This window comes from Netta rufina, assembly GCF_964035555.1.
Source record: "Netta rufina genome assembly, chromosome: 8".
Classification (NCBI taxonomy): domain Eukaryota; kingdom Metazoa; phylum Chordata; class Aves; order Anseriformes; family Anatidae; genus Netta; species Netta rufina.
In genome coordinates this window covers 27,918,321-27,932,222 of record NC_140131.1, presented here as the reverse complement: position 1 = coordinate 27,932,222, position 13,902 = coordinate 27,918,321, and the positions used below count along the sequence as shown (strand labels likewise).

Below are 13,902 nucleotides of genomic sequence, written 5' to 3'. Positions count from 1 at the left end.
ACATCATGGAACATTTGGATTGAGGAATGATTACAAGCAGGGATATATCCCTCTCTGTATTCTGCAGGCCTTTATTGCCTAATACTTACAGAAACCACAGGTGGATATGTGTCATTTCAATCATTTTCCACAAAAGTTATGGTGGTTAGAGCTTGCAATCTTTATGGCTAGACGTTTACATTTGGGATTAGGTAATGTTCATCTCATAGCTAGTACAGAATAACACACTTTGTGAGTGATAGACTGCACGTTAACATGAGCATGAAAAAAAAAACACTAAACAACCTAACAACAAAGAAAAAAAATAATATAAATACATAAATAAATAAAGAGGTGGAACAGCCTGTGGAACCGCCAGCATGACCGTTAGTTTGCAGGAAGCCACGGGAGATAACAGTGGGAGAACTGATCTTTTGTTTGCTAAAGGACATAAACGGAGTGTGAACCAGGCCACACACTGGCTTGACTGATGTCAAAGGCTGGAATAACTGATTGGCACAGCCCATCTGCTGACCTGGGCTCCACATTGGCTTTGCCCCAGAGAAAGGACATTCTGCCGGCAAGCAGAGGCACTGCTTGCAGCTGCCTGCCCCAATGTGCCTGCTCCAGCTTACGGCTATGCGTGCACCTATCAGCCTTGTACACAGAACATTTTAACTTTCTCAGGTGCTGGCTTCTTTTGTCTTATTTTTTATTTTCTTCTGTGTTTCTGTGATCTGGGAAATGCAGTGCTCTCTTGGTAGCCTTAAGAGCTGCCAATGGTATGGCCCCCAGTTATGACGTGATAATGCTACTACGACCCAGTTCATTAGGAGGAAAGACATCACTCTTCAGTTTGATTGCCATTTATTGTTCACTGGGAACGGAGAGTCACAGGATCTTGAACACCAGGGAATCGCAGATGGGGGAAACAGCATACGTACAGACGGACAGGAGAGAAACAAATTCTGATTGAAGTTATAACTTGGCATCAACGTGAATTGCAACAAATGGATCGTCGTCAGTGTTACTGATCTGGAAGTTAGCCGTTCCATCCCCAGAAACATACACCTGCTTTCCAGTACACGCGTTGCCCTCCTTTTGTCCAGAAATAACATCACAGTAGGTACCAGCAGGCAGACCAGTTTGCAAATTGACGTTCATGTACCTGTGTGAAAATCAGTGAACGTTGCTTCTCTGTTGTTTTCAAAACAGATATTTGCAACTGGGTAAAGGAATTCTGAAGCTGATGCTATTGCATGACTTGGAAAGGCAATGCGATGCAAGGGAGTTACTAAGCCTGACCCTGCTTCTCTCCCTGCACTCCTTTATCAGCCCTCCAGAAATGGGGAGGCCACTGTGTGAATCTAGCTCAGGCTGCAGGAGTTGTTCTCATTGGAAGAAAAGAACAGGACAAAATCAAAGCATAAAAGAGCTTCACAACAGGACGCGTGCTGCTAAAGGTAATCCTAATTGTGATGAGCGTTCAATCCATTAGGGTTGAACGGGCTTGGACTGGCTTGGATTGGACGGGCAAGTTTGGATGAGGGAAGTGAGAGAGTGCCTGTCCCGCTCAGAACTACCAAAACTTCAGCTCCTACTGCTTCCATCCTTGGGCACTGCTCTGTCCACAGCACCAGCCTCTTCTCATGCGAACTCATCTGTGGGTGTACTGGAGATGACACGATATGTGCGGCAGACCACAGGAATGGGATGCTCAAGATGCTAACGAGCAATCTGTACATCTTCAGACGCTCCACTCAGACACCTCAGCCTTGCTTTCGATGTTCTCCATTCACCTGTCAGCGCTCTAGCTGAAGGACATCCCCCCTCCCAACACCTGAGCCCTTTCAGCGTTTCGGCTGGGGAGCTCTGCTTCTCCTCGGGGATATGGTCTCTCCCACCAACTTACCAGTCGTCATTATTAAAGACGATGAAGCCTTTATTGCCACGGCCAAAAGCTACTTGATTGCTGTCATTGTCCCACCAGTTTGAGAAAGGCTGGCCGTCTACCACGTTACGGAAGATAACCATGTTCCTGAAAATGCCAGGAATGGCTGTCACTGGAGTTGCAAGAGCTCCACAGCCAAGAGGCTCATCATGCAAAAGTCACTGCTTTTACTGCGTTTTGCTCCAGAGTCTCCTACCTTATTTGCCGCCAGCGATGCTCACATACCCAGTCGTTACCACAGGTGGTGTCCGCATTGATTGTAACCGACTTTGTTGATCCATCCGAGTTGCTAGGTGGTCCAATCCAGTCGTTGGCGTCCTTTTATTGAAAAGAGACATTTGAAAGTTCTTACTGGAAAAAGCAGAGCAAAAAGCAGGATGGATGGCGCACCTAATTTCCATCCACCCGATCCAAGATTGGACAGAGAAATCACTTGAGAAGTTTAGCAAACGTGAATCTTGAGCGTTACAAACTTACCTGCCCATTTACAAAATTTCTTGTCCAACGATAACTTGACATCACACGTGTGAATCCATACGGATGAGCCAACATGAAACCAACGGCCATTTTATAAAGCCTGTTGGGCCAAAAGCATAATGAGACGTGGCTAGAAAAAGCGTGCCGGGGAACAAAGAGACAAACAAATCAGCAAGAGGAAGAGGCATCAGCCAGACAACCCCGCATTCCTTACCTGGCGTCCCAGAAGGTGAGAATGGAAGCTCCACCAGCCCCGTGCCCCCGCTGGTTGTCATGGTTATCCACAAAGACCAAGGCTCTGTCAGAAGGCACAAAGCCCCAGTCTTCTCCCCAGTTCCTGGCCAAAAACACAAGGACTTGAATCTACCCCGCCAAGCTGTGCATCCAGCATATCCTAGGCAAGCTGCACGATGGGTGCCCTTACTCTAAGTAGGCCATCTTTTCTCCATTCCACTTGCGGATCACTGTCCCCAGTTTTGCGCCGTATTTGAATTCGGTCACTCGGCCATTTTCAAAGTACTGACTGCCTGTGATTGGCTCGCCACCCAAGTCAATTACCTAGTACAGGAAGCAGAAGGTAATCATTATTCTGGACTCACAGAGACAAAAAATGCTGCATTCACTCAGCAACTTTACCTCATCTTTTAGTTTGAGAGAAATGCATTGCCCAGCACGTTCGTTTCTGCTGGGCAGATCAGCCAAAAGTTGGTACAATACATGTTGTAACCATGTGTAAAGAAGGGGCTGTAGAGTTGCCCTAAGCTGCCACCTACCACCTCCTAGTTAGTTGACCATTAGAAATCCCCACATAGATTTCAAGGTGCCTTGCATTTCTGAAGGGCAGGTATCACTCGCCCACTGGACTGCGGAGCTCAGCCTTTCCTGGTGTGTAGGAACAGGCCCATGGCATCACTGCCACTCCTCAGGAGGAGGAAGGTAGAAAAGACACATGCACAAAGAGAAGCAGAAAGGAAATTCATGGAGATTACCTCTTGGTAAATGAACGGTTTTGTTCCTGAAGGAAACCATTGAGTATTCAGAGTATTCAGCTTGTCCAGAAATGCTTTGATGTCCCCAGGCCACATATGCTTGGCAGCATCAATCCGGAAGCCTGCTACACCAATATCAATGAGGTAATTCATGTACTCTGCAATTTTTGTGCGTACATAGTCCTTCTCCTGGGCCAGATCAAGAAGGCCACTCAAGCGACAGTCGCGGACCTGTGAAAGGAAAGAAGAGCAAGTTAAAGGAGAAGGAGAAAGGAAAAAGGTAAAGGAACATGAAAAGTACAAAGGAAAGAGGTTAAATATGGGGTAGAAAGGAAAGGAAAAAGGAAAAGGGAAAAGGGAAAGGGAAAGGGAAAAGGAAAAGGAAAAGGAAAAGGAAAAGGAAAAGGAAAAGGAAAAGGAAAAGGAAAAGGACAAAAGAAATGGGAGAGAAGAGAGAGGAGAGAGAAAGGAAGAGAGAGGAGAGAGGAGAGATGCGAGAGAGGAGAGAGGAGAGATGCGAGAGAGGAGAGAGGAGACAGGAGAGAGGAGACAGGAGAGAGGAGATAGGACAAAGGGGAAGGTAATGAAGAACACTGTGGTCTCACTCCATGCAGCAGCTTATAAAGCAGTGGTCAGTAAAATATCACCTCCCCATCTTGATGTCATCAGCGTTCCAGATGGGAATCTGCACAGTGTATCATTGCAAAGCTGATGAAGGCTGAGCTGTGAACTTGAGAAAGACCTGCCACACATTCCATGTACAAAAACACTACCGCGCGCAGCCAGGTAGCATCTTGCACTGCTGCCAGTTTTCCAGGAGGCACCTTATCAGGCTCAGCTGAGTTTTGCAGCTGTAAGGAAGAGCTCACTGGTGCAGCTGAGTGCTTTGGGCTCCATCAGTTCAGGCGCACAGTCCTGCGCATGCCCACATGAAACATGTGGGACAGGTTTGTGATTTCTCAGTGCCTACTATACTGTGCACCACAAGTACCTTCCCTGAAGACAAATCTATGATGCTCACTGTATTCACTGGTCAGGTGGCGAAGCGCTGAATCTGTGGTCACCTACTCCCTTTGTGTGGCCTTACAGTAGTCTTTATAGAACAGGTTAAAAAAGAATTCACAGTTTTCCCATAGAAATTTACCTGATACATGTCTCCATAATTCTGGATTTCTCCATTTGAGGTGTAACATCTGCCATCATTGAAATCCCAGCCAGAGTACGGCACTGCTGGAAAATTTTCGTTCCCAGCGTCAAAATAGCTTCCACACGTTGAATGGGTGCCTGAGCCACCTGCAGCCCCACACATGTGGTTGACGACAGCATCCACATAAATATAAACCTGAAACGTAGTGATTGCACTTCAGTATGCTTTGTAGCGCTGGGAAGCAACAGTCAGAGCTTTATCACATCACTGTTAATTCGACCCTTTTTCCCCTTTCATATTCTCCATTTATGCCTCCTTTGAGGACAGGAGCAGTGACGTCCCTCAGTTGAAACCACACTGCTCGCTGTATCAGTTACGTGTTTTAAAGGCACTTACTCCAACGTTGTTGCATCTGGTCACCATGTCTCTGAATTCATCTTCATTTCCCGATCGAGTGCAGAGCTTGTAGCTGATGGGCTGGTATCTTTCCCACCAGGGTCTGAATGGGTTTGTAACGATGATATTTTCATTTGGAGGAGAAACCTGCAGATGAGGTGATGGACCTCAGTAAGAAACCAGTAGTTCCTGTTTCAAGTTCAAAGTGCAAAACATGCACCAAGATTAGTCCTGGATTCCCATGAGAGACAGGCTTTGCGCCGGACCCGGTCTCTCTCGCTCTCTCTCCCTCCCTGCAGCACAAGCTGGGGTCTGCGAGATGTCCGTGTTGTAGACTGGTAGCAAGGAAGTTTTCTTTTGTTCCCATGGGCTGCCCATGTCCAGCCTGGGCCTGCTGTCCAAGGGCACGCACATGGGAGGGCTGAAGCCACAGGAACTACTTTTGTCTGCAATAGAGACATCCTTCGGAAAGCCAAAACTCCACGCTGAGACACTTGCCTCAGTAAAAAGGGAAGAGGAAAACTTAGCCTTCCAAGGGAAGCCCATCAGGGGAAAGCGTGCACCTTTGCAGCTGGTCTGATGGAGAGAAACCCGACCCAGGCCGGCAGGATCTCTGGTTACGCCTAACAGCATTTACTACTTCCATCCCCACGTTCCACACCAAAGTTACTTGGAGCTGGCTGTCTCTGATTCTGGCCTTTTGCGGTTTATTAATCAAATGTTACAAAGCAGTTTCACTACCTACGGGCAGGAAACAACGTACCTGAACTCCTCCAAATCCATTAGGAGCTAAGTAGCGTTCACACTCGAGAGCAATATCGGCCCAGCGCCATTCAAAGAGATGTACAATAGATGTCCTCCCAGCCTGAGTGTTGGAGTTGTACTGCGCTCCGCAAAGCCCTACGGCTGCGAGGAGAAGGAGGACTTGCATGGTGCCTTCAGCATAAGGCTGTGGTCTCTCCACTGCCAATTTATACTCCTGCAAGATGACAAAGTTCCTTTTGCAGCTGACAGATTTCTCAGAGATAAACACTATCAGTTATTGTTTGGGTAGCGATCTGGGTATCACTCTTCCGTTTTGTTTTTTCCTGAATTGCCTCACAGCTGAAGATAAAATACCTTTTCACAATGTTTATGCCTTACTATATACCAGTATGTGCTGTGCACCCAAATTTGGGACTGTATTCTTTCCAGTCATATAAACAAAGATAATGACTGATAGAGGCTGGTCATCTAGCACTCAGGATTCATCCCAGCTCACACCTAGCTACCAGACCAGCCTCTCTCAGTCAATAGCAGATGCATCACACCACACGCTGTGAGACTTGAGCAGCTGAATTACACACCTTTAGCTTAATACAAGTCTCGAGCGAACGGTGTTTTAAAATTTTATCATGCATTGGGATGGTCTTGGTAATAATGACAATCAATAGATTTGTTCTCACTGTCCTCGTAATCACAATTTGTAATCACCTCACTGGTTGCTTGCTGTTGAAGTGTAGACAAGGTCATATGTGGAGCTGGTTTTTGTATGAATGAATTGACTCCTTTTACTTACGATGTCAGAATCGTTATTCCCTCTTGCTCCCATTTGGAACAGTTTGTCTTCTACTGTGACAGTACTGAAGATAGAAACCAATGAACCAAAGTTCCCACCAATAAATGTGCCATTGCTGTTAGTTAAAATAAAGGCAATTTACTATTTTAGTTTGATTTAGAGTGGCTGATCTGGTACCCAGATGTGAGCTGGGATTAATCCTAAGTGCTAGATGCCTCTGAATCCCTCTGAATTCATTCATTCTCCGAGACCTATTAGAGTTCCTCTTGTCTTATAATGCCTTTCATTTCATGTTCCTGAGCTCCCGTTGAGGGTCCACATGTCACGCCTGGGCTAACTTCTGATACATTATCTTTGTTTATATGACTGGAAAGAATACAGTCCCAAATTTGGGTGCACAGCACATACTGGTATATAGTAAGGCATAAACATTGTGAAAAGGTATTTTATCTTCAGCTGTGAGGCAATTCAGGAAAAAACAAAACGGAAGAGTGATACCCAGATCGCTACCCAAACAATAACTGATAGTGTTTATCTCTGAGAAATCTGTCAGCTGCAAAAGGAACTTTGTCATCTTGCAGGAGTATAAATTGGCAGTGGAGAGACCACAGCCTTATGCTGAAGGCACCATGCAAGTCCTCCTTCTCCTCGCAGCCGTAGGGCTTTGCGGAGCGCAGTACAACTCCAACACTCAGGCTGGGAGGACATCTATTGTACATCTCTTTGAATGGCGCTGGGCCGATATTGCTCTCGAGTGTGAACGCTACTTAGCTCCTAATGGATTTGGAGGAGTTCAGGTACGTTGTTTCCTGCCCGTAGGTAGTGAAACTGCTTTGTAACATTTGATTAATAAACCGCAAAAGGCCAGAATCAGAGACAGCCAGCTCCAAGTAACTTTGGTGTGGAACGTGGGGATGGAAGTAGTAAATGCTGTTAGGCGTAACCAGAGATCCTGCCGGCCTGGGTCGGGTTTCTCTCCATCAGACCAGCTGCAAAGGTGCACGCTTTCCCCTGATGGGCTTCCCTTGGAAGGCTAAGTTTTCCTCTTCCCTTTTTACTGAGGCAAGTGTCTCAGCGTGGAGTTTTGGCTTTCCGAAGGATGTCTCTATTGCAGACAAAAGTAGTTCCTGTGGCTTCAGCCCTCCCATGTGCGTGCCCTTGGACAGCAGGCCCAGGCTGGACATGGGCAGCCCATGGGAACAAAAGAAAACTTCCTTGCTACCAGTCTACAACACGGACATCTCGCAGACCCCAGCTTGTGCTGCAGGGAGGGAGAGAGAGCGAGAGAGACCGGGTCCGGCGCAAAGCCTGTCTCTCATGGGAATCCAGGACTAATCTTGGTGCATGTTTTGCACTTTGAACTTGAAACAGGAACTACTGGTTTCTTACTGAGGTCCATCACCTCATCTGCAGGTTTCTCCTCCAAATGAAAATATCATCGTTACAAACCCATTCAGACCCTGGTGGGAAAGATACCAGCCCATCAGCTACAAGCTCTGCACTCGATCGGGAAATGAAGATGAATTCAGAGACATGGTGACCAGATGCAACAACGTTGGAGTAAGTGCCTTTAAAACACGTAACTGATACAGCGAGCAGTGTGGTTTCAACTGAGGGACGTCACTGCTCCTGTCCTCAAAGGAGGCATAAATGGAGAATATGAAAGGGGAAAAAGGGTCGAATTAACAGTGATGTGATAAAGCTCTGACTGTTGCTTCCCAGCGCTACAAAGCATACTGAAGTGCAATCACTACGTTTCAGGTTTATATTTATGTGGATGCTGTCGTCAACCACATGTGTGGGGCTGCAGGTGGCTCAGGCACCCATTCAACGTGTGGAAGCTATTTTGACGCTGGGAACGAAAATTTTCCAGCAGTGCCGTACTCTGGCTGGGATTTCAATGATGGCAGATGTTACACCTCAAATGGAGAAATCCAGAATTATGGAGACATGTATCAGGTAAATTTCTATGGGAAAACTGTGAATTCTTTTTTAACCTGTTCTATAAAGACTACTGTAAGGCCACACAAAGGGAGTAGGTGACCACAGATTCAGCGCTTCGCCACCTGACCAGTGAATACAGTGAGCATCATAGATTTGTCTTCAGGGAAGGTACTTGTGGTGCACAGTATAGTAGGCACTGAGAAATCACAAACCTGTCCCACATGTTTCATGTGGGCATGCGCAGGACTGTGCGCCTGAACTGATGGAGCCCAAAGCACTCAGCTGCACCAGTGAGCTCTTCCTTACAGCTGCAAAACTCAGCTGAGCCTGATAAGGTGCCTCCTGGAAAACTGGCAGCAGTGCAAGATGCTACCTGGCTGCGCGCGGTAGTGTTTTTGTACATGGAATGTGTGGCAGGTCTTTCTCAAGTTCACAGCTCAGCCTTCATCAGCTTTGCAATGATACACTGTGCAGATTCCCATCTGGAACGCTGATGACATCAAGATGGGGAGGTGATATTTTACTGACCACTGCTTTATAAGCTGCTGCATGGAGTGAGACCACAGTGTTCTTCATTACCTTCCCCTTTGTCCTATCTCCTCTCTCCTGTCTCCTCTCTCCTGTCTCCTCTCTCCTCTCTCGCATCTCTCCTCTCTCCTCTCTCGCATCTCTCCTCTCTCCTCTCTCTTCCTTTCTCTCTCCTCTCTCTTCTCTCCCATTTCTTTTGTCCTTTTCCTTTTCCTTTTCCTTTTCCTTTTCCTTTTCCTTTTCCTTTTCCTTTTCCTTTTCCTTTTCCTTTTCCTTTTCCTTTTCCTTTTCCTTTTCCCTTTCCCTTTCCCTTTTCCCTTTTCCTTTTTCCTTTCCTTTCTACCCCATATTTAACCTCTTTCCTTTGTACTTTTCATGTTCCTTTACCTTTTTCCTTTCTCCTTCTCCTTTAACTTGCTCTTCTTTCCTTTCACAGGTCCGCGACTGTCGCTTGAGTGGCCTTCTTGATCTGGCCCAGGAGAAGGACTATGTACGCACAAAAATTGCAGAGTACATGAATTACCTCATTGATATTGGTGTAGCAGGCTTCCGGATTGATGCTGCCAAGCATATGTGGCCTGGGGACATCAAAGCATTTCTGGACAAGCTGAATACTCTGAATACTCAATGGTTTCCTTCAGGAACAAAACCGTTCATTTACCAAGAGGTAATCTCCATGAATTTCCTTTCTGCTTCTCTTTGTGCATGTGTCTTTTCTACCTTCCTCCTCCTGAGGAGTGGCAGTGATGCCATGGGCCTGTTCCTACACACCAGGAAAGGCTGAGCTCCGCAGTCCAGTGGGCGAGTGATACCTGCCCTTCAGAAATGCAAGGCACCTTGAAATCTATGTGGGGATTTCTAATGGTCAACTAACTAGGAGGTGGTAGGTGGCAGCTTAGGGCAACTCTACAGCCCCTTCTTTACACATGGTTACAACATGTATTGTACCAACTTTTGGCTGATCTGCCCAGCAGAAACGAACGTGCTGGGCAATGCATTTCTCTCAAACTAAAAGATGAGGTAAAGTTGCTGAGTGAATGCAGCATTTTTTGTCTCTGTGAGTCCAGAATAATGATTACCTTCTGCTTCCTGTACTAGGTAATTGACTTGGGTGGCGAGCCAATCACAGGCAGTCAGTACTTTGAAAATGGCCGAGTGACCGAATTCAAATACGGCGCAAAACTGGGGACAGTGATCCGCAAGTGGAATGGAGAAAAGATGGCCTACTTAGAGTAAGGGCACCCATCGTGCAGCTTGCCTAGGATATGCTGGATGCACAGCTTGGCGGGGTAGATTCAAGTCCTTGTGTTTTTGGCCAGGAACTGGGGAGAAGACTGGGGCTTTGTGCCTTCTGACAGAGCCTTGGTCTTTGTGGATAACCATGACAACCAGCGGGGGCACGGGGCTGGTGGAGCTTCCATTCTCACCTTCTGGGACGCCAGGTAAGGAATGCGGGGTTGTCTGGCTGATGCCTCTTCCTCTTGCTGATTTGTTTGTCTCTTTGTTCCCCGGCACGCTTTTTCTAGCCACGTCTCATTATGCTTTTGGCCCAACAGGCTTTATAAAATGGCCGTTGGTTTCATGTTGGCTCATCCGTATGGATTCACACGTGTGATGTCAAGTTATCGTTGGACAAGAAATTTTGTAAATGGGCAGGTAAGTTTGTAACGCTCAAGATTCACGTTTGCTAAACTTCTCAAGTGATTTCTCTGTCCAATCTTGGATCGGGTGGATGGAAATTAGGTGCGCCATCCATCCTGCTTTTTGCTCTGCTTTTTCCAGTAAGAACTTTCAAATGTCTCTTTTCAATAAAAGGACGCCAACGACTGGATTGGACCACCTAGCAACTCGGATGGATCAACAAAGTCGGTTACAATCAATGCGGACACCACCTGTGGCAACGACTGGGTATGTGAGCATCGCTGGCGGCAAATAAGGTAGGAGACTCTGGAGCAAAACGCAGTAAAAGCAGTGACTTTTGCATGATGAGCCTCTTGGCTGTGGAGCTCTTGCAACTCCAGTGACAGCCATTCCTGGCATTTTCAGGAACATGGTTATCTTCCGTAACGTGGTAGACGGCCAGCCTTTCTCAAACTGGTGGGACAATGACAGCAATCAAGTAGCTTTTGGCCGTGGCAATAAAGGCTTCATCGTCTTTAATAATGACGACTGGTAAGTTGGTGGGAGAGACCATATCCCCGAGGAGAAGCAGAGCTCCCCAGCCGAAACGCTGAAAGGGCTCAGGTGTTGGGAGGGGGGATGTCCTTCAGCTAGAGCGCTGACAGGTGAATGGAGAACATCGAAAGCAAGGCTGAGGTGTCTGAGTGGAGCGTCTGAAGATGTACAGATTGCTCGTTAGCATCTTGAGCATCCCATTCCTGTGGTCTGCCGCACATATCGTGTCATCTCCAGTACACCCACAGATGAGTTCGCATGAGAAGAGGCTGGTGCTGTGGACAGAGCAGTGCCCAAGGATGGAAGCAGTAGGAGCTGAAGTTTTGGTAGTTCTGAGCGGAGCAGGCACTCTCTCACTTCCCTCATCCAAACTTGCCCGTCCAATCCAAGCCAGTCCAAGCCCGTTCAACCCTAATGGATTGAACGCTCATCACAATTAGGATTACCTTTAGCAGCACGCGTCCTGTTGTGAAGCTCTTTTATGCTTTGATTTTGTCCTGTTCTTTTCTTCCAATGAGAACAACTCCTGCAGCCTGAGCTAGATTCACACAGTGGCCTCCCCATTTCTGGAGGGCTGATAAAGGAGTGCAGGGAGAGAAGCAGGGTCAGGCTTAGTAACTCCCTTGCATCGCATTGCCTTTCCAAGTCATGCAATAGCATCAGCTTCAGAATTCCTTTACCCAGTTGCAAATATCTGTTTTGAAAACAACAGAGAAGCAACGTTCACTGATTTTCACACAGGTACATGAACGTCAATTTGCAAACTGGTCTGCCTGCTGGTACCTACTGTGATGTTATTTCTGGACAAAAGGAGGGCAACGCGTGTACTGGAAAGCAGGTGTATGTTTCTGGGGATGGAACGGCTAACTTCCAGATCAGTAACACTGACGACGATCCATTTGTTGCAATTCACGTTGATGCCAAGTTATAACTTCAATCAGAATTTGTTTCTCTCCTGTCCGTCTGTACGTATGCTGTTTCCCCCATCTGCGATTCCCTGGTGTTCAAGATCCTGTGACTCTCCGTTCCCAGTGAACAATAAATGGCAATCAAACTGAAGAGTGATGTCTTTCCTCCTAATGAACTGGGTCGTAGTAGCATTATCACGTCATAACTGGGGGCCATACCATTGGCAGCTCTTAAGGCTACCAAGAGAGCACTGCATTTCCCAGATCACAGAAACACAGAAGAAAATAAAAAATAAGACAAAAGAAGCCAGCACCTGAGAAAGTTAAAATGTTCTGTGTACAAGGCTGATAGGTGCACGCATAGCCGTAAGCTGGAGCAGGCACATTGGGGCAGGCAGCTGCAAGCAGTGCCTCTGCTTGCCGGCAGAATGTCCTTTCTCTGGGGCAAAGCCAATGTGGAGCCCAGGTCAGCAGATGGGCTGTGCCAATCAGTTATTCCAGCCTTTGACATCAGTCAAGCCAGTGTGTGGCCTGGTTCACACTCCGTTTATGTCCTTTAGCAAACAAAAGATCAGTTCTCCCACTGTTATCTCCCGTGGCTTCCTGCAAACTAACGGTCATGCTGGCGGTTCCACAGGCTGTTCCACCTCTTTATTTATTTATGTATTTATATTATTTTTTTTCTTTGTTGTTAGGTTGTTTAGTGTTTTTTTTTTCATGCTCATGTTAACGTGCAGTCTATCACTCACAAAGTGTGTTATTCTGTACTAGCTATGAGATGAACATTACCTAATCCCAAATGTAAACGTCTAGCCATAAAGATTGCAAGCTCTAACCACCATAACTTTTGTGGAAAATGATTGAAATGACACATATCCACCTGTGGTTTCTGTAAGTATTAGGCAATAAAGGCCTGCAGAATACAGAGAGGGATATATCCCTGCTTGTAATCATTCCTCAATCCAAATGTTCCATGATGTTTGAGTGCAGCATTTATTTTATGTGATGTAGCAATTGAAGAGTCAGTCTTTGCTGTCTGTTTCATTCTAGAACGTCAAAGAAAATAATTCTTGTCACTGTCTTCTTAAGTGAATTCAAAATTTGGTCGCCAAACTGTTCACTGCTTTTGAAAGATCAGGCCTGCACCCAGTCCCTGAAAAGGTGTTGGAACAACTTGTTCTGGACGCTATCTCCAAGCAATTCAAAGAGAAGTATGTTATTTGCAGTAGTCAGCACGGATTCACCAAGGGGAAGTCGTGCTCGACCAACCTTGTTGCCTTCTATAATGGCATCACCAGCTGGGTAGATGGGGGGAGAGGAGTGGATGTGATCTACCTTGACTTTAGCAAGGCTTTCCATACTGTCTCCCATGACATCCTGCTAGCAAAGCTAAGAAAGTGTGGGATAGAGGAGTGGACAGTAAGGTGGGTTGAGAACTGGCTGACTGGCCGAGCTCTTCAATTTCTACATCACGTAAAATACACGCTGCAGGCCAACATGATGGAAGATTTGGATTCAGACATGATCACAAGCCAAGACATATCCATCTGACAGATGATGCCAAGCTGGGGAGATGTGTCTATCTGCCAGAGGGTAGGAAGGCCCTGCAGCGGGACCTGTACAGCTTGGATTGATGGGCAGAGGCCAAGGGGATAACGTTCAACACGGCTAAGTGCTGGCTCCTGCCCTCTGGCCACAACAACTCCATGCAGCGCCACAGGCTTGGGGCCGAGTGGCTGGAAAGCAATTATTATTATAAGAGGATATGGGGGTGTTGGTCAATGCTCACCTGAGCACGAGCCAGCAGTGTGCCCAGGTGGCCCAGAAGGCCGATGGCGTCCTGTCTTGTA

At 46.8% G+C, this 13,902-nt stretch overlaps 2 protein-coding genes across 2 annotated transcripts; one reads left to right on the top strand and one right to left on the bottom strand.

Annotated features, from left to right (window-relative positions):
- Positions 1-723: 723 nt before the first annotated feature.
- On the bottom strand, positions 724-5,870 carry LOC311212128 (pancreatic alpha-amylase-like; the record flags this gene model as incomplete). Its single annotated transcript, XM_084291272.1, has 10 exons — positions 724-1,147; positions 1,892-2,017; positions 2,127-2,248; positions 2,408-2,507; positions 2,622-2,744; positions 2,832-2,965; positions 3,397-3,627; positions 4,541-4,738; positions 4,940-5,086; positions 5,703-5,870. The coding sequence occupies 10 exons, from the start codon at positions 5,868-5,870 to the stop codon at positions 958-960; spliced, it is 1,539 nt and encodes a 512-aa protein (XP_084147398.1). The 3' UTR covers positions 724-957.
- Positions 5,871-7,126: 1,256 nt separating this feature from the next.
- LOC311211955 (pancreatic alpha-amylase-like) lies at positions 7,127-12,309 on the top strand (the record flags this gene model as incomplete). The annotated part of the gene is made up of 10 exons (XM_084290976.1): positions 7,127-7,294; positions 7,911-8,057; positions 8,259-8,456; positions 9,406-9,636; positions 10,068-10,201; positions 10,289-10,411; positions 10,526-10,625; positions 10,785-10,906; positions 11,016-11,141; positions 11,886-12,309. The coding sequence occupies 10 exons, from the start codon at positions 7,127-7,129 to the stop codon at positions 12,073-12,075; spliced, it is 1,539 nt and encodes a 512-aa protein (XP_084147102.1). The 3' UTR covers positions 12,076-12,309.
- Positions 12,310-13,902: the final 1,593 nt, after the last annotated feature.